This window comes from Natator depressus, chromosome 5 (genome assembly GCF_965152275.1).
Source record: "Natator depressus isolate rNatDep1 chromosome 5, rNatDep2.hap1, whole genome shotgun sequence".
In the NCBI taxonomy this organism is placed as follows: Eukaryota; Metazoa; Chordata; order Testudines; family Cheloniidae; genus Natator; species Natator depressus.
Genome location: NC_134238.1, coordinates 76603130 through 76629788, shown reverse-complemented (window position 1 = coordinate 76629788; position 26659 = coordinate 76603130). Strand labels below are relative to the sequence as shown.

Sequence of the window (26659 nt, the reverse complement as noted above, 5' to 3'; positions counted from 1 at the left end):
AACTGTATTTCACAAGATTAAAGTTTTATATTCCCTACCCTTTTATAAAATTAGATCCACTTATCACATGCACTCACCTAGTATTAAAACAAAATCCCATTCATCTTGGCCTCAAAAGCTATGTCTACACAGCATCTGGGAGTGAGCCTCCCATCCTGGGTAGACAGACTCATGCTAGCTCGCCTTGAGCTAGCACACCAAAAATAGCAGTGTGAACATTGCAACTTGGGAGACAGTTGGGCCCTTGAGTCCATCTGACCCTCTGGGTCTGAGCTTGAGTGGCTAGCCCAAATCTGTGGGTTATAATGTAAACCATTTGAATTTATGCAGTGGTCAGCATTTACAACCATCATCACACAGTGGCATATGAAATTCCACAGATTCCCTGTGTATTTAGAATAGGAAATAATGGTGGTAACTGTTTGGTATTTTGTTTTTTACAGAGGTGATCATTGTACACACCTATCCCAATTTAGAGAAACACTTAGGTATACGTTTAATGTAACTGAAATGTGCCTAAAGTTACACTTGATCACATGCTTACGTGTTTCGAAAAATAGGGATGGTTTCCTGAACTGGGACCAGTATGGAGTATATGTCTCAGCACAGGAGGGAAAATGTAATGGATATGAACACTCAGAGTTAATACATGTGATATAAATTCTACCTCATGGAAATAGAAGAAAAGATTCTAATGGTTGAACATTTCTGTATTCATGTCCTTGTTACTATCTGATTCTGGAACTGTTACTAAGTCTATCCTATTTCTGATGCTTAAGATACTTTTTACTGGGTTGAATCAATAAACATACATCTTCCTTTTATTTTTTCCCCAATACTGTAATTTTACATCACTCCACAATACAGGTTGATAGGTTTTCCATCCCTATAGATATTGATGGGCAACTTTTAAAAAAATGTTTAAAGTATAATTAAGGTACAAATGGTGGAGTTGTCAAACTGTTCCAGTTACAGAGGCGGGTTTACGGACTGCTTCTGGTCCTATATGACTATGTAGAAGTACAACAACCCCACTCACTAAGTACCATCTCCATTCTACATATAAGGACATTCCAGTTTCTGTTCTGCCTTGGCAGAGACAAGGTTGACCTATACATGCTACTGTGAGTTGACCTCACAGATATTTTTTCCTCAACTATAGGCAGGGAATAGAAAAAAATGGGGGGGTGGGGGAAGGGAATATCCTATTTGTCACAGAGGACTTAATTCCTCGATTTTCAGGAATCTTCTGTTCCTTCAGCAATCAAGAAGACAATAAAGCAATATTTCAGCCACAAGCAGTAGCAAAATACTCATTCTTTATTCAGAAACAAAGCCCGAGGAAATGTACAGTGTAGAACAATTATGCGTTGGAAGAGATGCACAAGATGACTTTTCTACCACAGTGCACAGGCCAACCTTTGGTTTCGCTCAAACTGAATAGTATACTACAGGGCATTCCACTTTCTTCCCTGTCAGAAGACCCACAGCACTGACTTAAATGGCCAACAGCAACTAGATCTGCTAAGCAATGCAGGACCGATTAAATTCCTCAACAGGCAGAGTGTTGGAGAGCTCTTTCTCTTCACAATCAAATCTAGTGAGAGACAGAGTTAAGAAAAGAACTGAAATCAAAGCTTCCTTCTTCTCAGACTCAGAAGCTGAAAAGGGTGACTCTCTTCTTCATGGAATGACTCAAGGTATTAATATCTAAGTTTGAAATTCCTAATAAAACTGGTATTACAAGCTTTGAAAAATTCTAGTTCTTACGAAGATTTTTAACAGAAGGTATGCAAACTTCCCAAAAATAAAGGTGGATCTCTGGGGTGCTGTCCTGAGCTTGAAAAGCTACTTGCATCAGCAAATCTTCCATTCCTGCACAAGGCTTGGGCAACTCAGCTTGGTGTGAGCAACCTTGGGTGACAATTAATTATGTCTAGAAAATGAGCTCTCTTACTGGTGGAATTCATTTTGACAAGCAAAAGAACATATACATTTGTTTATGATAAACCTAAACTTTTTTTAGAGTTAAAAATGCAAAAATTGTAAAAGCATTTTTCTGGACATTTTTGTACAGTTAATTCTTCTGCTTGAGACACTCTCTTCTTGAGAGACTTTTGGGGAAATTTCAGACAGAAAAAGAAAAAGGTCTGTAAAGGAGAAGGTTGCTTTATCTTCTCATGAACTAGAAGCTGCCCTTACTGTGTCATTCATAATGTCTTGTTATCTTGGCGATATGATCTGTCAAGTTATAAGTAGGGCCCTACCAAATTCACAGCCATGAAAAACATGCCACGGACTGTGAAATCTGGTCTTTTGTGTGCTTTTACCCTATACTATACAGATTCATGGGGGAGACCAGCGTTTCTCAAACTGGGGGTTCTGACCCAAAAGGGAGCTGCAGGGGGGCCCTTACTTCTGCACTGCCTTCAGATCTGGGTGGCCGGATAGCAGCGGCTGGTGGCCAGTCGCCCAGCTCTGAAGATGGCACCCCGCCAACAGCAGCACAGACACAAGGGTGGCAATACCATACCATGCCAGCCTTACTTCTGCGCTGCTGCTGAAGATGGCTCTGCCTTCAGAGCTGGGCTTCCAGCCAGTAGCCGCTGCTTTCCAGCTGCCCAGCTCTGAAGGCAGCGCCACCGACAGCAGCAGCGAGAAGTAAGAGTAGTAGTACCGTGACCCCCGCCCACTTCCTTTCTGGGTCAGGATCCCTACAATTACAACACCGTGAAATTTCTGATTTAAATAGCTGAAATCATTAAATATACAATTTTAAAAATCCTATGGCTGTGAATGGACCGTGAATTTGATAGGGCCCCAATTATAAGTTCCCCCTGAATTATTTTTAAAAATAGATTTCTTACATCAATTGATAACACTGGCATAAGAGAAAACATGTATAAATCCTTATAATTTTTTTCAAATAATGTTTTCAAATTTCCCAACAGAAAAATAAAGGGTCTAGGATTGGAAGACATTTGAGAAATAAATGTACAAAATGTCCTGAAAAACAGATTACCTAGTGATGCTGTTTTAGATGGATTCAGACTAAATTTACTATACAACACAAAAAGCAATCACAATTTTTTTACTTTAAAACTCAAATGTAAATGGATTTTTATACAAATCATCATACTTCTGAGAATCCACTAAGCTTCAGAAATAATCTTTTTTACAATTTTTGTGCTTGTAACTGTAGAACAGATTTAGCTTGATCATAATCTAAAATCTTGACAAAGCCCTGACTGGGATGATTTAGTTGGGGATTGGTCCTGCTTTGAGCAGGGGGTTGGACTAGATGACCTCCTGAGGTCCCTTCCAACCCAGATATTCTATGATTCTATACTCTGTTGGAATCTGAAAAACTATATAAACTCTCAAAGAGTATTGAAATTTATGATCCAAAACAGTTACCAAAGAAGTCAAAATATCCCTCTAGCACATTTAATTAGGTTTTTTTATATTTTCACGTAGTTCAATCTTCTTCTTATACTTAAAAGACAGTGAAACAACTTTAGAATTCACCATCTCACATTAATATTGGTGCTACCAGAGACATTTTTAAATTTTCATTCACATGCAACAATATTTTCTATACATTTTATCCAAACAGCATTTATTTTTATTTCATCTTTAATATCCTGATGCAATGTTTGTTGGAACAACTCAAAAGAGCCATCAGTTGAAATCAAATTTGGCGCTGAATTTTCAAAAGGGTCTCCAGCCTCCCTTTTACAGGTGCAATTTGCAAAGTGTGTATCTGCATTTTTCACCTGCAGTTTAACTGTTTCCCAAAAATGGGTTATATTAATGACAAAGAATGAAAAATAAACCAATCTGAAATAGGAAGGAGGGTAATTATTAAAATAATTTTTTTAAAAAATCAAACACTCATAAATTCATCCTCTGTTTACAGATCCTGACTCCACCTGTAGGTCTTTTATGAAAGAAACTCTCTAAGACAGTGAACGGGGAAAAAACTGGATGCTTCAGAAATGCTTCAGCTGCAGAAATATTGGCATATGTTATCTCACATCTCTTTTGGTCTTTATAAATTGCAGAAAAGACTGTATGTTTATTAATATATCTTTTCAAGGGGAGACCCACATTCTGGAGAATATTGGGATGTAGCTCAAAAGTATTTGTCAGATTTCTAGACCGTTTACCTAGGTAGAAAACAATCTTGAGTCAACAGTTTTCATAAGATTCACACTTTGTTTTGAAGATTTGGATTCCTGAAACTTCTGAAATGTTGATTCTGTTGCCCAGGGTTAATTACCAAACCTTCAAATCCCAAGGGGTTTTGACTCCTAAAATCCATTTCCCCCAGTCTTTTCTCTAGGAGTCATGACTGCCCTCTTCATGGAAGCACGAGATCAAATTAAAGACTAGTAGGTCATTCTTAAACAGTATCAGTTCCTTCACCTCAAATCAAAAGAGATGCATTACCTTTGAATACAACCTCTCCTGATAAAAATCTGCATAGCAGTACTAGCTCTTTATTCACTAAGGACCATTGAGATTTTCTTCATTCTTCACAGTGTGAAAAAAGTCAGAGGCTTAGTGTAATTCTAGATTTTTAAATGGTCCAATTTCTTCACTGAATACAAGAAGTTCAAAATGACGTTCATCTAGGGCAGTGGTTCTCAACTGGGGTTGGGGGGGAGGAGCGGTGAGGTTTCAGGGGGTTTGCCAAGCAGGGCGGGAATTTCACTTGCTGGGGCCCAGGGCATATAGCCGCAGCCCTACCGCATGGGGCTTACGCCTGGGGCCTCAAGCCCTGCCACCCGGGCTGAAGCCATAGCCTAAGAAACTTAGCTTTGCTGGGCCCCCTGTGGAATGGGGCCCTGGACAATTGCCCTGCTTGCTACCCCGTAATACTGGCCCTGGCTTTTATATGCAGAAAAAGAGTTGTGGCACAGGTGGGCCGTGGAGTTTTTTTAGCATGCTGGGGGGGCCTCACAAGGAAAGTGGTTAAGAACTCCTGGTCTAGGGGAGAGAAAGGATGGATCAGACACTGAAATAGAGAAGGCATCAAAATGGGATTCAGGAGACTTGGGTTCAGTTCCCAGCTCTGCCCCATACTTCTTGTCTGACCTTGGATAACTAAAATGAGGCTAATAGTACTTCCCTTCCTCGTGGGTTTTGCGTTGATACATTCACTGTTTGATTCATTCAGATGCTATAGTGATAGGGACCCATAAATGTACTCAAATAGAATGCCAGCACTTGTGTATTTTAACATGAAGTTTGTTTGCATAATTTAAGGTCACCTACATTACCTCAGCAACGAACCCACTTCACTGCACTTCCTTTCAGACATATCTCAGCTCTTGAATTTACTTAAAAAAAAAAAGTGTAATGGTGGTCAGAATTGTTATTCCTCAGCACAAGGACAAAGTAACTGCAGGTTAAGTAAAAGCAGATGCATTGGCCCACGCACAGGGAAAAGTTCAGAAGGTCTATCAGTGCTCCGTTACACTGGATTGTCGTCAGTTGCAAGAAGAGCTTTCTTCAGCTTGCGCACATGACAAGAAATGAGTCATTACTCAGATGTTCACCAGAGGCATGCAGCTTCTCCAATATCCCACTGCCTGACTAAATCCTCTTGCATCTGTGATTGGTGACTTTGTATTTTGATTCTGAACTACAGGTGCAACTCCACAGGCAACCTCTGCTAACTATGTCTGTTATCTTGTAGGGGCAGATATCAGCAAGCGATGAGATTTCTTCTGTGCAAGGGAGTTAGAAAATATTTATGCTGTTGAATATTAAAAGACAACCTACCGAAGGGCAAGCCTATAGGGAAGTAAAACTGGGATGACAGTAACATTTCACAAAAGGATCACTCCATAGCTGACCTCTCATTCCTTGTCCTCAAAGGAAACCTGCACAACTTCTTCAAAAGATGAGTCTGGGAGCTTAAATTCATACCTTTGCTAGACACTAAAAGTCATGATCTCAATAAAGACACTGGATTTATGGTTATTACAACAATCTGTGATCCACTAATTGTCCTTTTTTGTCCTATGAATGCAGAAGTATTAATGGGCACTTCACCTTAAATCGTCCCTTGGAAAATGTGTTAACTACCTGTGCTAAACAATCTGTTCCAGCTTGTATTTAGCTGTGACGCTCTGAGAACCTTTCCCAGACCTGAAGAAGAGTTCTGTGCAGCTTGAAAGCTTGTCTCTTTCATCAACAGAAGTTGCTCAATAAAAGATATTCATAGATTCATAGATACTAAAGTCAGAAGGGACCATTATGATCATCTAGTCTGACCTCCTGCACAACACAGGCCACAGAATATCAACCACCCACTCCTGAGAAAAACCTCACCTATGTCTGAGCTACTGAAGTCTTCAAATCATGGTTTAAAGACTTCAAGGAGCAGAGAATCCTCCAGCAAGTGACCTGTGCCCCATGCTACAGAGGAAGGCGAAAAACCTCCAGGGCCTCTTCCAATCTGCCCTGGAGGAACTTCACCCACTTTGTCTCTCTAGTAACATCCAGTGTCATCTTACTGGGACATGGAATCACCTAATGTGCAGTAGAGGGCAGATGGTTAAATCAGAGAAACTTCTCCATTATCAATTCATTAGAGATGAAGGTCACAAGAACTGCTCTTCTGAGAATGAATCATATGTTAGCTAATACTTATCAGGATTGACAACATGGCAGTAATTGCTTATATAAACAATCAGGTGGAATCCCTCATTGTAACTTATTATTGGAATCCCAACCAATTATCTATTGGGCAAATGAACCCTGGCATCAGTGAAGAGATTTATCTAAAAAGTGGCTTTCTAATCCAATATACAGTCCACCCTGGAGGGAGTGGAGACCTCTCAAGTGATCAGTATTTCTGCAGATATGCCATCAAAGGAGATTTCCATTTCTATACCTCTTTGGGGTAAAGGATAAATGACCAGTCACTGATTGCACAGTAGAGTCAAAAAAAAAGAAGTGGAAGCAACAGATGTATTCCTCATTCCCTGGACTAACAATTGGCGCTCTGGATTTCCATCCCTGCTTCTAATTCCTAGTGCTCTTAGGAAAGTAAAGGGGTTAAAACAAACCTTGATCCAATCTCACCAGTATAGGTCACACATTCCTAGTAATATGTCAATGAGAAGTGCAGTCAGGAAAGTAAATGAACTACTGTCCTCATGGATTGTATTTTCTAAATGGACAACCTACCCTAAATTCTCAATTACTGAAGGACAATCTTCACTCACTGATATATTTTGCTTTTCACAACCAAATCTCAGATCACTTATGAAAAGTTTTACAACCTGAATACTTGGTTGCTAATATCTAAACTATATTCTTAAATTTATTCACCTAAATTTGGGTTATTGCTGATTGTATCATATGACTTTTAAAAACAAACTTTATATTTGTGAATAATCTAAGCACTATACTCAGATGTACAGACACTCTTTTCTCAACCTATGTATTACATAATATTTTTAACATTAGCTTTAATAAAATTTTAAAATATGTTAAGCTTCCACCCTTTCTGCTCAGAATTAGAGACTTTCCGTATAAGGAACCCATGTGAAATTATATCTGACCTTTCCCCACCTTAAACCCCTTGATTATGAAATCTCCTTTTTATATATCTAACTGCAGGATAAACTGCCCTTCAACAGTATTTTCTGAGACAGTGTAGTCTAGCAATCAAGTGCCCGGACTCTGAGTTAGAGCTGTGTGAGCTCTAGTCTCGGCTTTGTCACTGACTCCCATTTACACGTTGTGTCTGTGTCTCAGTTTCCCCATTTATAAATAAGAACTAATAATTCCAACCTATCTCCTATCAATCAATCAGTGTGTGCACAGTATTGGCAATGCCATATAATGCTGTTTATTATTACCATTGAAACTACTGAATACATGTTGGTGCTTCTTAGCCAGTTGTTCCATAGTATTTTAAGTGAAAATTGTAACTTTCATTCTTGAACTTGTAAAATGTGGCAGTCATTTAAAACAAAACATACATCAACCTTTAGCACTTCCAGGCAGAAAATCAATCCATTATGAAAAGACAAAAAGCCTCTCACAGCTTTCAAAATCAAGAAACAAATAAGTAATCCAATGAATTTTCAACATACAATAAATAGGGATAAATATTAAAAGAAATGCAAACATTGGAATTGCATGATCTCTTAAAAACCTGTGCTAATTAACTATTTTTAAATTCTTCAGAAAAATACACAAATATAAAAAAATGAGAACCTGGATTTTTAAAATTTATTCTGAAATAATGCAAGAAGCTGGGTTAATAAAGTAAAGGTGATGGGACATTTTTATCCACTGGAGTGGCAGCTGCAGCATTTTCCATCACTGTAAGAGAATTACACATAGTTTCTTTTGCTGCACAAAAGACAAAGAACAACATTTCATTTTCATGCAATTAAACATTGATTCAAATTTTACTATCTGGGGCCCTCATACTCGGTTATCTGAAGTATACAACAGAAAAAAAAATAAAGCAGCAACATAAGGCAATGACTGAAACAGGTCAATATTTGTTTGCAGTCTGCACGGTACAACACCATTTTGCCAACTTTGTGTGTTTTAAAGGTGCAACACATATATTGAGAAATTACTACGTGAGAGCATAAAGACAATGGTTTGGCAGTAGCAACTGTGTAAACACTCAACCCCCTCATAAGGGCCTGAAAAAATTACTACTTTTTTTTACAACTGTATCATAATTCACTAACAATGTACTAGTATCAAAAAGATGGTGGCACTCTACAGCTACACATATAGCAGGTGTAAACTGTAACAGCCAAAGTATACAAACACTAAATCCCTGCTGTTACATTTATACAGATCTCCCATCAACACTTTAGATACATTCAGTTTGAAATTAAAGGCCAAGAACTTAAAAAAATGAATGCCTAAAGTTAACCACCTAAATAAGTGGCCCGACTGACATCTTTGGGAATGGCCATGTAGTCAGCACTTCTGAAAATCTGGCCATTTATTTAAATGCCTCAATATGCAATATGAATTTTACTAAAATTCAGCTTATATTTTTTAAAATCTTGTCTAAAATTTCTTTCCCCATCAGTGCACATCAAAATTACTGACAATATAACCAAAGTTAATGATATAAGTAGGAATGTAAGTTAATTAACTCCTCCAGTAGGGGGTGATAGTGTCTTTGTAGTTTCTCAGCAATGAAATAATGGTAGTAATTTCACCTATATCGCACCCTATTCAAAAGTATACACCCCTAAATCAATCAAATCAGTCAATCTCAGGAATGATATTCTGCAACAGTTAATTTTAAGCAGATCACATTTTTATACATGAACAAATTCTAAGCGTCTCCTCAAAATAAAACTTACATAATAATTATAGTGTAATAATGTTACAACTGATTGTTGTATTATCTTTTTTCCACATTCATTATCAACAAAAGAGTTCAACTGGGTTCTACAAATATGAACATCTTCAAAAACAGAAGCTTGGTAAAAACAAAATAATCCATTAATGCAGGGGAAAACAAAAACTGGTTACTTAAACATATGCATAGGGAAAGGCTAAATAAATCAAGAGTATCAACAATGCTCCACTTCTCTTTGCCACTCTTGAGAACAGCAATTTATTAAAAGGAGTGTTCAAAGTAATCCCACAAATTTTGTATACACACAAATACCCAAGAAATTTACCTAAATTCCTTAGCTACTTCTGATACCACAAATATGGTGAAGAGTAAGAAGAAAGACAGAGGGAAGTGTTTGTGCAGAACAATAAAAAAATGTTAAATTAGGAAATAGTCTTCTTACAATGAAATGTCTATTCTCTTTTAAAAATAAGCTGAAACAGAACATAATATTTCCCCAAAGTTCTATGTGCAGCCACCCATTCATTTTTACTATATGGATGCCCACGCCTGAAAACCATCCCCTAGTTTTTGAATTAGTTTAAGATTAAATCAAAACAAACAATTTAAAGTGTATTTTCCTCCTCAGTTCCAAAATTCTTCCCTTTTGGAGATACTCTGAAATTAAAGTATGATTTTTTTCCTTCCCAGCTTCCAACCTTCCCTGAAATCTGGGAGAAATTTCAACAATCGTAGGCACTCTCCATTTTCTAAGTAGTGAGTGCTTCAAGTGGTATGTGGTTGCAGTAGGAATTCCCACAATTAATGAATGTCTAAGCAAAGATTAGGTAAAGACTCATTAAGAACCTAAGCCACAAATGATCACTACTTATGTAATGCATTTTTCCCCTTTTACCAGCTTAAACAGCTCCCCTAATGGTCAGCACTAACTTATTACAGTGTAGCTATTGACAGTGGGTGAAATCCTGGCCCCATAGAAGACAGCGGGAGTTCTGCCATTGACATCAATGGAGCCAGGATTTCACCTAATGGATTCAACTATCTAGTATTTTAAAACACTTCAGTGCTACACCAGTGTTCAGGTCAACTCTGAAAACAAGTTCTTGATCCAGACATGCAAGTGAATGAGGAGAGACACAGGAATGTATTTTAAGCTGCAGACCAAAACTTTATTAAACATAACATCAGAGAGGGGTGCTATCAGCCCAATCTTCCCATAGCAGGCGTTTAAGTGAGGGCAGTGGAGGGCTTACAGGGGACCTATCATTAGCCCATAACTCAGGGTGGACTCCCCATTGCCTACCTCTAGCAAGCTGAAGCCTATCCTCTTTCCCCCTGCAAGAGGACAGAAAGTACAAAGAGGGGCCACAGTCTGCAAAGAATTCAAGTCTACCATTTTCCTCTGGGCCCAAACTCCACCAATGAAATCCCAAGTCTCTTCTTTCTGGGTATATTTTAAAATGCTCCAGTGCTACACCAGCATCTAGGGCAGCTCTAAAAATGAGCGCTGCTTCTTCTCACAGACACACACACACACACAGAGCTGACAGGGAGCTTACCTGTAAGTATATTTCCAAGCCTTGTCGCCGCTGCTCCAGGACCTTAGGGACCCAGTTCCTCACGTGCTTGGAAGGTATTTCCGGCATTCTAATAAACCTTTTGAGCTGCAAACAAAACCAAAAATAAAAATATATCCCCTCTTTACAGTAAAAACATTCCTGCTATAAGTCAGTCAGAACACGGGGAGAAAAGGTAGCCATTTAGAAAAATCAGTAACTGCAGTGAATTTATTTACTAAACACCTCATTGAGGAATAATGAACTGACTTTACTATCCCTCTTCAAATCTACAAGTCACAGATAAAAGTTATTTCAGCTTAGCTGACCTTTTGGCAATGAGGAATCCAACTGATAATGCCGTTTGATCCAAAGATTTAAAGCAAAACTGCAGCAGCTGGATGGCTCTAATACTTGAAGACCTGGACACCAACTCAAGCCAGGGACTAAACACAACAACATGACAGTTAGCTGAATATTGCTCACTGGACAATCCAATCTACACACCAACAAATATTTTAACACAGCTTTTCTTTGAAGTGTATTGTGCCTCATTTAGGGCCTGATCCTGCAAGATACTGAGTACTCTCAAGCTCCCATTAACTTCATCAGTTTACAAGGGTGGGTCCCCCGGAGAGTGACAAAAGAGCAGTAAAACCTATGAATCTGGCTGGCTGAGCTACTGAACTACTATTGAATCCTTGTGAATCAGGCTGAGAATGACTGGGTAGGAAAGATGGTCTAATCTCTAGTGGACAGGGGCACTAGACTGGCACTCTAATGATCTGGATTCAATTCCTGTGTGACTTTGGGCAAGTCACTTAATCTGCCCCATACCTCAGTTCCCCATCTGTAAAATGGGAATAGTACTTGACAGGGATGCTAGGCACTCGGATACTACCTTGATAAATATTATATAAGTAAGCAGATAGACGGACTGCAATTGAAACAACTTCCCGATTCAACATACAGGCATTTGGGGAAAGGTGGTGGAAAACAAGCCTCTTACTAGCTAATGGGTTTTCCAGAAAGCAGGCACCCTGAGAGATGAAGGGAAAAACTGTAATAGTAAAATGAGCATAATTCTGTAATAATTTATACTAGCACTAGCAAAACTCTGCTACAGAATCTATCCCTACGTAAGTTTCTATTGTCATTCCTGTGATGATTTTATGCAGTATAGCTCACAAATATTTTTAAAAAAATAATTTATACCTAATAATACTTCTTCCACAGAAGATAAAAATTATCCTCATTCCAAAAACAACTAAACTTTTTTTTCAGTACTAAAAGGCAAAACAATAACTAGAATGGATTCCACTGCATTTTAATGGAAGGTGACACTAGACATTTTTTCAGCTGCATATTGCCTCTGAGTAAATGTAAAGAGAGAAACACAAGGGCAGAAACTCAAAATTGACTTTGACATGTACGCCCATGGGGGTTTGAGAATTTACATTTCATCTCTGAGCTTGCCGAGATGTTACTATAGCAAAATGCAGTGCCAACATATCACTGTCTCTATGATCATAAGTTATGAAGGTCCAATAAGTAAACCTCAGTTGTTCTAGAAACATTTTGCAACTTGCTTATTTTTCAAATATACTAAATCACAATCAAATGTGTCCAAGTTCAAGCAGAAAAAAACCACCAAACACCTCTACTTACTGATCTTAAAATCATAGTATAAAAACCCAATTTTTTCTTTAAATTTGTCAAGAGTGTTGAAGAAACTAACATCACAACTCTTGGGGTCTATGACAGCTCTTGTAGGTGAGTAATGAATTGCTTTAGATGAAGAGAGACAAACCTGAAACAGTACAAGTTTCCAGTAGGGCTTAGCTGCTTACAAGATAAAAAATACAGATGACACTTCAACTGATGATTAACAATCCTTCTTGCTCTGTGGCCCTGTTACACAACCCATCCAATCAACAAAGACAGATGAAAGGTGCAAGTATATGCAGTGTATGTATGTGCATTTATTATATCTGTATACAGAGAGACAAAATATAAATCATAACACACATATTTCAATATATATTATCCTTATAATAATATGTAAATGTACTATTCACATATATGTTTGTATGTTAATGAAATAGTTCCTGAGATTGTTGGATACTGTCTGAAGCCAACCATATAAATAAAAGAACTATTTACCCGAGGGTAATTTCTTTTTATGGCCGTCACTGACCTCAGGGTCATTTAATAGTCCTTTTACTATATAAGCTGTTGCCTTAACCATGAAAGATGGGTCAAATTTAAAAGTATGGAATCATTTCCCAAAATGATGTGTCAAGACTATTTTTGTCTATTTTAAATTATTAAAAAATAACTTTGTAGGTAATTTTGCCAAATGTAAATTTTCGTATTTTTATGGACTCCAGTTTAGGAATGGTAATCACATCTACTCCTTACATTTTTTTTGTACAGAGAAAAGCAAGTGAATATTTTAAAGATTTTATAATATGTTTTTATAATATATGTTTCATAATTTTATTTTATAATTGCATATATTTTTATATTTTATATTTATATTAATATATGTTTACGTATAAAAAAAAAGCATTTCAATCCCTCTGCAGATTGACTAGGTGAAAATAATTAAGATTCTGAACAGAAACAAATACCATACTGCATTTACAGGTGTGTAAACCTGCAATTCTAGTTTGTCACTTACACCAGTGGCGTATTAACGCCTAGGCCAACAAGGCCCAGGGTGGCAAATTTGCAGAGGCGGCAAATTTACAACAGCATCCAGAGGCTGCTTCCCCCAGCACCGGTTCGCGCCCTCTACTTCCGGTTCTCGCCCTCTACCCCCAGCCCCGCTCCAACTCCACCCCTTCCCCGCCCCCCCCTGCCCCTATTGGTCCCCTTCCCCAAATCCCCGCCCCGGCCCCACCTCCTCTCCTGAGCGCGTCGCATTCCCCCTTCTTCCCCCCTCCTTTGCGAAGCTGTTTCGCACAAAAGCACCGGCAGGGAGAAGCAGGACCCGGCGGCACACTCAGGGGAGGAGGCAGAGTCGGAGTGGAGGTGAACTGATGCGGGAGGGGCCGGGAGCAGCGGGGCGGGACCTAGGGGTGGCAAAATCATTAATCCACCACTGACTTACACAGAGGCCAAATCTACTCTGTGCAAGGCCAGCCAGATGTGTGAATAGCCAGCAATAATAAACACCTGCCTGTGGGAACAGAGAGCTTGTGTAAATGAGCACATGTACTCCACCAGATTTTAGGTCTTCTCTCTTTCTTACTTGGCAACACAGGAAGCAGGATTTATCAGCTCCTTTATGCAGCTGGAATGTCGGAAGAGGGGGACACAGACAGGAGGGTAATCAAGCCACATATCTTGAGAACTTTTTTATTTATTTTGTTTTTAAACATGGACATTCATTACTGTTTTGAGTAAGGAATCTCCTATTCCAACTTGGAACTGGAGTCCTTCCTTCACACATTGCTGGTATGGTCTAGTTTCATCAATATCTCCTCTTGCCTTTTCTTGTCACCCACAACAAGGGAAAGAAGTAGGGTTGCCTATTTTCTAATCACACAAAACCAAACACCCTTGCCTTTCCCCCTGCCCTGCTCCCATCCCAAGTCACTGGGGGGGACTTTGGTTGGGGGGGGGTTCAGGGTGTGGACTCCGGTCAGGCGGTGCTTACCTCAGGTGGCTCCCGGAAGCAGCCAGCATGTCCAGCTTCCAGGCAGCAGTGCGGCCAAGGGGCTCTGCGTGCAGCCTACGCCCACAGGCACTGCCTCCGCAGCTCCAATTGGCCATGCAGAGCCTCTGTAGCCGACCCAGCACCTGGGAGCCGGACGTACTGGCCGCTTTTGGGAGCCATTCAGAGCCAGGGCACACAGGAAGCCTGTCTTAGCCCTGCTGTGCCACCAACCAGACTTTTAGTGGCCTGGTCAGCAGTGCTGACCAGAGCCACAAGGGTCCCTTTTCGACCAGGCGTTCCAGTCGAAAATCAGATGCCTGGCAACCCTAGGAAAGAGGGAAGCAGAAAATCATCATTCCTGATAGGCTTCCTTACTTCCACTTGGCTCATCTCCTTTGGGGAAAAGTCCATCTAAGCCAGGGCTTTGGGCTATGTGACACCTTTAAAAGACACCTTCACAGAAGTCTTGTTTTCACAAATCTCAGATACTGAAGTTCATACCGTACCTTAAAGATTCTAGATATGTAATGATTTTTACAAAGGAAAGAGGGAAAAACTGGACTATAGAATAATTGATTCACACACTGAAAACATGGACACTATTATACAAAGAAAACCATATGACAACAAGTTTGTTTACATTACAGTGAAATACAGGTCTAATCAAGTGGAGTTACTTTAAAAAAATTCCCTTTACAGCAAAAATCGACTGCAAACGGTATAATGCGACAACAGGCTCTGCCCTGAGGGAACTGTAAAACCTGTAGGTATGGGAGTTTGTTTTCAGCCTGCCTTTATGGCTTTATCTTTACAAGTTGTTAACTTTAATATGGGACAGCTGTCAAGAGAAGAAATTTCAGTTTTGCTTTAAATGATCTTTATGATGTTATTTAAAAATAAAGCTATTTGTAGTAATTATTCAGGTTAGGGTTATCAAAAATCTCCAAGAGGAGTGAGGACATTTTGTTATTTATGGAAAGTAGGGAAACAGGGAGGCAGATATTTAAGAAGAGTAGAATCCACAGAATCTGTATTGACTGAGCTTTCTCTGCCAAAGGGTTCACGGTCTGTTGGTGTCAGTATAGAAAAGGCAAATGCACTCATTTAGTACACCAATTCGAGACACCAATATTCCTCTATTATGAACAGAAGAGAAAAAACTAGTTGAGAAACCAGCTAGTGCGTTATCGCCAAAGGAGATCAAGATTTCCACCAAGGTTTTTGGAAAAATGGTGGAGGAAGGAGAACTTGCTATAAAAAGTATGTTGTGTGCTTCACCTCTGTAAAGGAAATGAATACAGAAACAAGGCTGCTGCCCTGAAGACCTCACAGTACAATCTAAACAGGCAATGAGCACACCAGGGATAGGAAAAGCAAGTAATTGTTAGCAGTGAAGTCTAGAACATGTCTTATTATAGTTTCTGGTTTGGAGGTTTATTTCTTTTGCTAGCACTTCTGGGGAGTGACAAAAGGATGATCATTTACAGACGTCCTGGAAGTAGTGTGTTTTAAGGAAGACTATGAAGGAAAAGAGGGTAGAGGCACAGCATGCCAAATCCAGGCATAGGGGGACACGTGAAAGAAAGCAGCTGAGAACAGAACACAGACATAAATGCTGCAGTTATTCCTAAGTTTTGAGCAGAGCAAAGAGGGCAATGGGTAAGTGAAAAGATGTTAAAAACAGAGAAGTAGGGAGGAACTAAATTGTGCAGGGAATAAATGGGCAACTACAGAAGTTACATTGAAGTTAGATAACCAGAACTGGAGGACAGTTATGACTATATTTAGCAGAGTACTCCTTACACATCAACAGCTTGATTCTGCCACCATTACCCACACTGAGCAGTACCTTACTAACTACCTGATCCTGAAACACATTACTCACAAATGTAAGGCATGGGACCACTCCAGTGTGTGTAAAGTTAAGCTTTTGAATATATATAGATTTTTTGCAGGACTGGAGCCAAAAGTGAGTAGTGTGATTGATTTTGATAGGTATAATCAGCATGAGCACAAGAGGAAAAATAGGCCCCAAATGAATATGGGAGATAAATATGGATTGAAAAGAAAATGTAACTGAAAAATTTTAAATGGCAGCTAGTTGCACAATGAGGCTATCTACCAGGGAGAAAAAAGTTAAGAAATGCATGCACATAGTAACTACTGTGCAAAATCTACACAACAAATCATATTCTTATTCCTATAGGACTCTCTAGTAAACAGGAGCTCAGCAGGCGCATTCCACTTTTCTGTCACCTTCAGTGAACTGCTTCTTTTCCAGACTTCTTGTTTCAGAAGAAACTTATGGAATAAGACGTTTGCCTTTCAGAACAGAAATTTTAAATAGAAGCATCCAGCTCCAACTATTGGATGGGGGACAATCACATTCTCCTTTAACACCCTTCTAAGCAACTCAAAAAGAGTAATGGATTTCAAGTTGGGAAATTAGTGAGTAAAATGTATTATCTCATACATATAAATGAGATGACTATTCTTAGCCTTTGGAAAAGAACAAACTTAGTATCCATTTAGTATTGGATAAATTCAATATTGCAACAAGTGCAGTGGAAGGACTATGATACAGTAGGCCTTTTTCTTCTCTAACTTTGTGGGTACATATAAGCCACATGTTCAACTCAACGTACAGGAGTTTGGCCACCCAACTCTCTAGCGTTAACAAATAGCATGCTTGACTAGATACAAATGATCTCCTCCAAAAGATTCCTTTTCTACAGAAATATGCATTATTTCATGCTTTTACAAGAATAAATCTACCGACATAAGATTCTACTGATGTTTAACAACAACATGGCAGTACAAAAGAACCAAAAAGAAAGGAAAGCATGAATAATCTGAGAAACCTCCCTCTCCCTTAACAAAACATTTGGAATATACTGACATCTCTTTTATGAGAGATGACGTGAAATGCACATAGTTAAGATAGGACATTACCAGTGACACTGTCATAAAAATAAAGGGAAGGGTAACCACCTTTCTGTATACAGTGCTATAAAATCCCTCCTGGCCAGAGGCAAAGTCCTTCTACCCGTAAAGGGTTAAGAAGCTCAGGTAACCTGGCTGGCACCTGACCCAAAATGACCAAGGAGGGGACAAGATACTTTCAAATCTGGAGGGGGGAAAAGGCTTTTGTCTGTCTGTGTGATACCTTTGCCAGGAACAGATCAAGAATGCAAGCCCTCCAACTCCTGTAAAGTTAGTAAGTAATCTAGCTAGAAAATGCATTAGATTTTCTTTGGTTTGGCTTGGCTTGTGAAATTCGCTGTGCTGGAGGAAATGTGTATTCCTGTTTTTGTGTCTTTTTGTAACTTAAGGTTTTGCCTAGAGGGATTCTCTATGTTTTGAATCTGACTGCCTGTAAGATTATCTTCCATTCTGATCTTACAGAGTTGTTCTCTTATCTTTTTTTTGTTCTTCTAATAAAGTTCTGGTTTTTTAAAGAATCTGATTGGGTTTTTTGGGTCTTAAAAATCCAAGGCTGGTTTGTACTCATCTTGTTTATTCTCAAGCCTCCCCAGGAAAGGCGGTGTAAGGGCTTGGGGGGATATTTTGGGGAAATAGGAACTCCAAGTGGTCCTTTCCCTATTCTTTGTCTAAATCACTTGGTGGTGGCAGCATACTGCTCAAGGATAAGGCGAAATTTGTGCTTTGGGAAAGTACCTAAGCTGGTAAAAATAAGCTTAGGCGGTCTTTCATGTGGGTCCCCACATCTGTACCCTAGAGTTCAGAGTGGGGAGGGAACCCTGACATGGTGGCAGAGCAGTGGGATCATTCTGAACCAGAGATCATTTTGAACCAAAAGCACACACCTGAAGAGGTTTGTTTGTTTTTTAACTGAAAGCAGCTAGAGCTTTTTCTGTCTCTTTGCCTGGCGGCAGAGGTGTTAGTTTTTTAACAAAAGGATTTTTCTGTAGGCTGGGAACAGCTATCAGAGGCAAAGATATCAGGTTACAGCACAGCGAATTGGGAATTCACGAGCAGATTTTTTTTTCTTTCTAACTCTCGGGTATAGCTAGGTTAAACACAGAGAGGCTAGGATGACAGAAAGCAATGTCCAACAGAAACTGGAATTAGCCAGATCTGAAGCTGAGGAAAGACAGAAGGAACATGAAAGACAGGAAGAACTCAGACAGATAAAGATTGATGCACAAGCAGCCAAAGAAAAAGCTGCTAGGGAGGCAGAAACGGCCAGAGAAAAAGCCAGGGAAAAGACAGAGGAGGCTGCCCAAGAGGCTGCCCACACGAGAGCTATGGAGGCAAAAGAAAAAGAAATGGAGGCAAAAGAAAAAGAAATGGAGGAGAGGGAAAAACAGAGGAAGCATGCACTGGAGATAAAGAAGGTTAGGGCTCAGCAGAATATACGAATAACCCTAACAATCCTTCCCCAACATTCCACAAATGGGAGCGACTATGTCCATAGTATGATGAATCCAGTGATATTGCTGAATATTTTCTCACCTTTGAGAACCTGAGACTGTGCACACTCCATAAAATTCCTGATGCTCACAAGATGACATTGGTCGCAAAATTGACTGGAAGAGCTCTAGACATATTCAACAAGATGCCTATTGATGAGGCTTCTGACTAAGATAAATTCAAGGATTTGGTTTTAAAACAATTTCAAGTTACACCTGAAACTTACAGAGTAAAATTTCGAACCCTTAAGAGAGGGCCTGGACTAAGTAATGTGGCTTATGTAAACCACATAAAGGATCTGTTAGCTAAATGGGTCAAAGGAAGGGGTGTCACTGGCTTTGAAGGAGTGTGTGATTTGATGGCTCAGGAACAATTCCTGAATATGTCTGATGATGATATAAACAGTGTTTATGGGATAAGAAAATGGACTCAGCAGAAAATCTTGCTTCTTATGGTGAGCAATACGAGCAGTGCCAGACTGCCAGAGAGGCGGGGCAAACCGGAACAAAATGGGTGGAGGGAGGAGAAAGGAACAACCCTGGTCGCAGTTTGAGCAGATACCAGAAGGGACACCCTCAGACCACACCCTACTACTGGGGGCAGCCCAAAGCCCCAACTACACCCCAAGGAAAACCCCAGACACCTTATCGTCCCACCACACTGTTCTCCAGCAACCCACCTCGCCCCAGTGACCAGTCAGCTGTGCGATGTCTTAAATGTAACGAGCTGGGCCATGTAAAGGCCAACTGCCCCAAGAACCCCAACAGATTACAGTTCATTGCACCAGGGTCCCACCAAAGGTCCTCAGGCCCAGATGCCTCACAGATACCCTCAGAGCGGAGGGAAACTGTGAGCGTGGGCTGGAAGAAGGTTACAGCGTGGAGGGATACCAGAGCACAAGTGTGGCTATCCACCAATCCTTAGTGGATCCCACATTCATCGACCCAGAGGTCCAAGTGATGATTCAACCCTTCAAGTTAAACTCTTTTGACTTGCCTACAGCCAAGTTGCCTGTCCAGTACAAGAGCTGGTCAGGAACGTGGACTTTTGCAGTCTATAATGATTATCCCATTCCCATGCTGCTGGTGGAAGACTTGGCCAGTCATGTGAAGCTAGCCAAGAGGGTGGGAATGGTCACCCGCAGCCAGGCTAAGCAAGCTGTCACACCTAGCTCTGTTCCAGAGACTTCTACCAGGGCCCAGTCAGAGATGACGGAACTGGACCCCATGCCAACGTCTGCGACAGCAGTAGTGGATCGAGTCCTAGAGACCCAGACAGAGCCAGTCCCAGAACCAGAACTGGCGGAACAACCAGCACCAGAACCATTGCCAGCACTGAATCTAGTGCTTGCAACCCCAACACCAGAGGGCCCCACCGAACCTGCACTGGCAGCAGCAGATAACCCTACACAAGAGACTCAGCCGGAGCCTGAACCCCAACATAGTGCACCAGCGGAGAGCGGTTCACAGTCAACGGAAACAGCCCCATCACCTGCATTGCTTCCAGAGGGACCAAGCCCAGGTCCACAATCCAATGAGGAACTGATGTCTCCAGCATCAAGGGAACATTTCCAGACCGAACAGGAAGCAGATGAAAGCCTCCAGAGAGCTTGGACGGCAGCACGGAGCAACCCACCACCTCTCAGGACTTCTAATCGATCCAGGTTTGTTGTAGAAAGAGGACTTTTATACAAGGAAACTCTTTCTGGTGGACACCAGGAAGACTGGCATTCTCAGAGACAGTCGGCAGTTCCAACTAAGTACCGGGTAAAGCTCTTAAGCTTAGCCCACGATCATCCTAGTGGCCAAACTGGGGTGAACAGAACCAAAGACCATTTGGGAAAGTCGTTCCACTGGGAGGGAATGGGAAAGGATGTTTCTACCTATGTCCGGTTTTGTGAGGTGTGCCAAAGAGTAGGAAAACCCCAAGACCAGGTCAAAGCCCCTCTCCAGCCACTCCCCATCATCAAGGTTCCATTTCAGTGAGTAGCTGTGGATATTCTGGGTCCTTTTCCAAAAAAGACACCCAGAGGAAAGCAGTACGTACTGACTTTCATGGATTTTGCCACCCGATGGCCGGAAGCAGTGGCTCTAAGCAACACCAGGGCTAAAAGTGTGTGCCAGGCACTAACAGACATTCTTGCCAGGGTATGTTGGCCCTCCGACATCCTTACAGACGCAGGAACTAATTTCCTGGCAGGAACTACGGAAAGCCTTTGGGAAGTTCATGGGGTGAATCACTTGGTTGCCAACTCTTACCCCATGAAACAAATAATCTGGAGAAGTTTAATGGAACTTTGGGGGCCATGATACGTAAATTCGTAAATGAGCACTCCAATGATTGGGACCTAGTGTTGCAGCAGTTGCTCTTTGCCTACAGAGCTGTACCACATCCCAGTTTAGGGTTTTCACCATTTGAACTTGTATATGGCTGCAAGGTTAAGGGGCCATTACAGTTGGTGAAGCAGCAATGGGAGGGGTTTACACCTTCTCCAGGAACTAACATTCTGGACTTTGTAACCAACCTACAAAACACCCTCCAAATTTCTTTAGCTCTTGCTAAAGAAAACCTAAAAGATGCTCAAAAAGAGCAAAAAGCCTGGTATGATAAACATGCCAGAGAGCGTTCCTTCCAAGTAGGAGATCAGGTCATGGTCTTGAAGGCGCTCCAGGCCCATAAAATGGAAGCATCGTGGGAAGGTCCATTCATGGTCCAAGAGCACCTGGGAGCTGTTAATTATCTCATAGCATTCCCCACCTCAAACCAAAAGCCTAAGGTGTACCATATTAATTCTCTAAAGCCCTTTTATTCCAGAGAATTAAAGGTTTGTCAGTTTACAGCCCAGGGAGGAGATGAGGGGGAGCGATAGCTCAGTGGTTTGAGCATTGGCCTGCTAAACCCAGGGTTGTGAGTTCAATCCTTGAGGGGGCCATTTAGGGATTTGGGGCAAAAATTGGGGATTGGTCCTGCTTTGAGCAGGGGGTTGGACTAGATGACCTCCTGAGGTCCCTTCCAACCCTGATATTCTATGATTCTATGACGCTGAGTGGTCTGAAGGTATCTACTCCGAAGGGAAAAGTGATGGTGGCGTGGAAGAGGTGAACCTCTCCATGACCCTTGGGTGTATGCAGCAACAGCAGATCAAGGAGCTGTGGACTAGCTATGTGCCGATGTTCTCAGCCACCCCAGGACTGACTGAACGGGCATACCACTCCATTGACACAGGTAACGTTCACCCAGTTAGAGCCGAACCTTATCGGGTGTCTCCTCAAGCTAAAACTGCTATACAACGGGAGATCCAGGATATGCTACAGATGGGTGTAATCCACCCCTCTGGCAGTGCATGGGCATCTCCAGTGGTTCTAGTTCCCAAACCAGATGGGGAGATACATTTTTGCATGGACTACCGTAAGCTAAATGCTGTAACTCGCCCAGACAACTATCCAACGCCACGCACAGATGAACTATTGGAGAAACTGGGATGGGCCCAATTCATCCCTACCTTGGACTTAACCAAGGGGTACTGGCAGGTACCGCTAGATGAATCTGCCAAGGAAAGGTCAGCCTTCACCACACATGTCGGGCTGTATGAATTTAATGTGCTCCCTTTCGGGCTGCGAAATGCACCCGCCACCTTCCAAGAACTTGTAGATGGTCTCTTCGCGGGATTGGGAGAATATGCAGTCGCCTACCTTGATGATGTGGCCATATTTTCGGATTCCTGGGCAGAACACCTGGAACATCTACGAAAAGTCTTTGAGCGCATAAAAGAGGCAAGACTAACTGTTAAGGCTAAGAAGTGTCAAATAGGCCTAAACAGAGTGACGTACCTTGGACATCAGGTGGGTCAAGGAACTATCAACCCTGTACAGGCCAAACTGGATGCTATCCAAAAGTGGCCTGTCCCAAAGTCAAAGAAACAGGTCCAATCCTTCTTAGGCTTGGCTGAATATTACAGGCGATTTGTACCGCAATATAGCCAAATTGCCGCCCCACTGACAGACCTAACCAAAAAGAAACAGCCAAATGCAGTTCAGTGGACTGAAGAGTGTCAGAAGGCCTTTAACCAGCTCTAAGCGACACTCATGTCTGACCCTGTGCTAAGGGCCCCAGATTTTGACAATCCGTTCCTGGTAACCACAGATGCATCCAAGCGTGTTGTGGGAGCAGTTTTAATGCAGGAAGGACCGGATCAAGAATTCCATCCTGTCGTGTTTCTCAGCAAGGAGAAAGAGTTCAGAGTGGGGAGGGAACCCTGACAGACACCTTCAAAAGAAATGAAACAAACATCAACTAAGGTAACCTGAAGTTATATCAACTAAGTTACACACCTAGAAAGGAGAGAGATAATTTACCTTTTTATGGAGGGCATGAAATTCACTATACCTCTTTTCGACAAAATGTTTTCTTCCACTCATCAGCACCTCTATCTTAAAGACCTGTAAAAATATCAATTAAAAAGAGATTAATTTCACCCACTCAAAACATTCAGTCATCTAACACATTAATTTTGTGACCATGATGTATTTTATTCCTTTAATTACAGTAGCTGATCCCCCAAAATCCAGAAGACTCAGGAGACACTGGAGTACAACATTGATTAATGAGGACTCTGACTAAATGCTCTACTAATAAGTTTGTTCAGCAAACACATTTAAAGGCAATTAAGCTTTGGATTTTTTTTTAATCTTTAACTTTTATTATACAATAATAATCCCTTATAGAAATTATTTCACTGAAGGGAGAAGAAAACAAAATGGCAATGAAAACATAATCAGAACAAATACAGGGATTTTGTTTCTCTCCCTCTCTCATACAGTGCTGCATGGTAACTGCCACACATATGTACAATACGTTCCTCATGACAGAAGTAGTATGTCTTCTACAACAGAAGAGAAATAAATGTGAACAGTACATTGTAGGTTAATTTCTTCCTAACCTGCATATTTATCTCTAATCTCAGCTGGGCTTGTTCTAGTGTTTACACCATGGAAAAAAACGTGGTAAAGGCTCGTTTTCTGTGCATGATACGTATGACAGCTTTTGCTGCTGCCTGTGGAAGGTTGAAAGGCCAGACAAAGAAGCTCTCTCGATCCACTAATTAGTAGCTACTAACATGACATTTGCTTGATTCTCAGGTCACTGGATCAAGTTCTGAGGGCAAGTGCTGAGAAATATTTTGAAATGCTTGTGAAAACATGGTCTATTAAAGGAAGACAAGATCAGTCAAAAAGCAATGTAAAGAGGGGTATCTGCTGTTTCCAACAGTTCTTACACTTGTTCTGTTTTGCTTAGGAAATACTGGAAGTAATTATTCCCAGGATGGTGAGAAGCTATACAAAAGAACAGTATATTACATAAGGACCCAGATTTTGACCCACTCTACTGTCCTTTAAAATGAGTTTGGAAACACTGTTCACACTCAGATCCAGATAAAATGATTTCTACCAGAGTCTGGCCAGATAGCATGGCTCAGACTAAGCTATTCAGGAGTGAGTTGGAACCCATTTTTCAGTGTATGGTGGGTTCTCTGCTAGAACATGTTTTTTAAACATGACTCAAATATGCAATGATTTTCACTGGTTGCCCAAACATGTTAAAAACCAATTTAGTTAGAATCTTACTGAAGCCATGTTAAACATGGGCTTTAATTTGGTTTGAGCCATAATATGAATAGATCCAGAGTGAAGACAATATTTAGCAGGGTAACTTCACTATATACAGATCTTCATTAATACCAGAATTAGTTTGTACATTATAATCCATTGAAACAATTTGGGATTTCATTCTATTTCACTATAACAGGAGTTTTACTATATCCAAGTCACTTTGAGCAGCTTAACCCATTTTTTGGCTACCAGAAACTCTGTCCCCAGAAATTATTTGCTCCTTGCAAAGCTTCAAGACATCAGCATACATATTTTACAAATTCACAGCTGTAAATGAAATGATATGTATGGAGAAAGGTATTAAAAGATCAACTTAAAGTTAGCTGCTAATTTAACATATTTTTAATGTCTAAGGGGAGTGCATACATAAAAAGGTGAGGGTAAAAATGCAACCAGAAACGTAATAAAAGATTTGTGAGGAGCCGGAACAGGGGCTGCAGCCTGGCGCACTCCAAATATACATGCGCCAGGGTTTCCCTCACACCACAAAAGGGACAAGTATCTGGGACTGGGTTGAAACGCGCCAAGTACGTGCCCGTGCTCACAGCTCCGTGAAGGAGCCGCCAACTGATGTCCCCGACGGGCCTCGGAACCAAGGTGGAATATAGGCTGGCCCACCGGGGCTGCTCACCCTCCAGAGGTGGCAGAAGGTCTTGCTACTTTGGGTCAGGGCGGGGCACTAGGGTGAGGGCGTGAAGGGTGTGGAGCACGAGGTTGTATAGATGTTTCCTTGGCACGGTTTGGAAGCATACCGGCTGCAGTTCATGCAGCCGGCTCGCAATAAAGGGGTGAGGGGATCGATTGGGTCTGCGGGGCAGGGATCCAATTAAAAGGTCTGGCGGGCCTGGGGTAGAGGGTGGGCGGGGCGTGCCCTCGAGCAGGACCCGGTCAAGGTAAGCTCGAGCAGCGGGCGGCAAAGCGGCCTTCGCCTCCTGAAGTACGCGCCGGGGGGTACTGAGGTCTGGAGAGCCCCATGTGCCGAGCGAGCGTCAGGGGATCCAGCCAGTCTCCCCGGTCGTAGTCCAGGAGGTCTCCAACTCTCGTGACTTCTGCCAGGATCAAGCTCTGGCGCACCGTGTGGGACTCCGCCACCTGCACCCGGAGCTGGGGGTTGCGTAGGAGGGGCTCTGCGAGGAGATCTGCCCCCTCGGTGGCTGCCACGGACCTGGTCATTAAAAACAGTTTCCAAGTCCGGAGGAGGTCCTGGTAGAAGACCGGCAGCCCGGAGAGGTCTCGCGGAAGACCTCCCGGACGGAGATAAAAGAGCTGCCAGTCATATCGGAGCCCTCGGATGCGGCGCAGGATGGCGTACGCCAGTATGCTCCACGCCGAACTGCCTGCACCATAGAGGAGCCTCTGTAGGGCCTGGAGGCAGAAGACGTGGACCTGAGTGTGCAGACACTTCAGGCCCTGTCCTCCTTCTTTCAGGGGTAGATGAAGAACCCCTACAGGGGCTCAGTGCATTCCTGACCAAAAGAACCCCAGAATCGATGTCTGGAGGTTGGTCAGGAAACCCGGGGCCAGGACCAGGGTGTTGAGCTGGTACCAGAGCATAGGCAGGACTAGTTGATTAAGCACCAGCGCTCTCCCTCGGACAGAGAGACATCGGAGTAGTCCCGTCCATTTCCGGAGCCGCTCTATCACCCCGCCCTCTAAATTTTCCCAGTTCTCCGGCGGAGAGGGATGCGTGGCAGAAAGGTAAATGCCGAGGTAGAGCAGCGGACCTGCGCTCCACCAGACGGTCTGAAGTGCGGGTGGGAGGGAGCTCGCCTGCCGCCAGTCTCCTACCGCCAAGCCAGAGCTCTAGACCCATTTGACTCGGGCGGAGGAGGCTGCCGAATAGATGGCCTGGCAAGCCTCCACCCACGCCAAGTCGCCCGGGTCCTGGACCACGAGGAGCACGTCATCAGTGTACGCCAACAGGACCAGCCGCAGCTCCGGCTCCTGCAGCACCAACCCTGTCAACCTCCTG

The 26659-nt window shown here is 41.9% G+C and overlaps 1 protein-coding gene across 2 annotated transcripts in view; it reads right to left on the bottom strand.

Annotated features, from left to right (window-relative positions):
• SNX24 (sorting nexin 24) overlaps positions 1-26659 on the bottom strand; it is a 137459-nt gene that overhangs the window by 38743 nt on the left and 72057 nt on the right. Inside the window, exons 2-3 of one of the 2 annotated variants that reach the window (XM_074954027.1) lie at positions 23374-23457; positions 10924-11028 (exon numbers count right to left, since the gene is read on the bottom strand). In XM_074954027.1, coding sequence (XP_074810128.1) covers positions 10924-11028; positions 23374-23457 — 189 coding nt within the window. The remainder of the gene's footprint in view (positions 1-10923; positions 11029-23373; positions 23458-26659) is intronic. The other variant, XM_074954028.1, reaches the window with a different exon arrangement.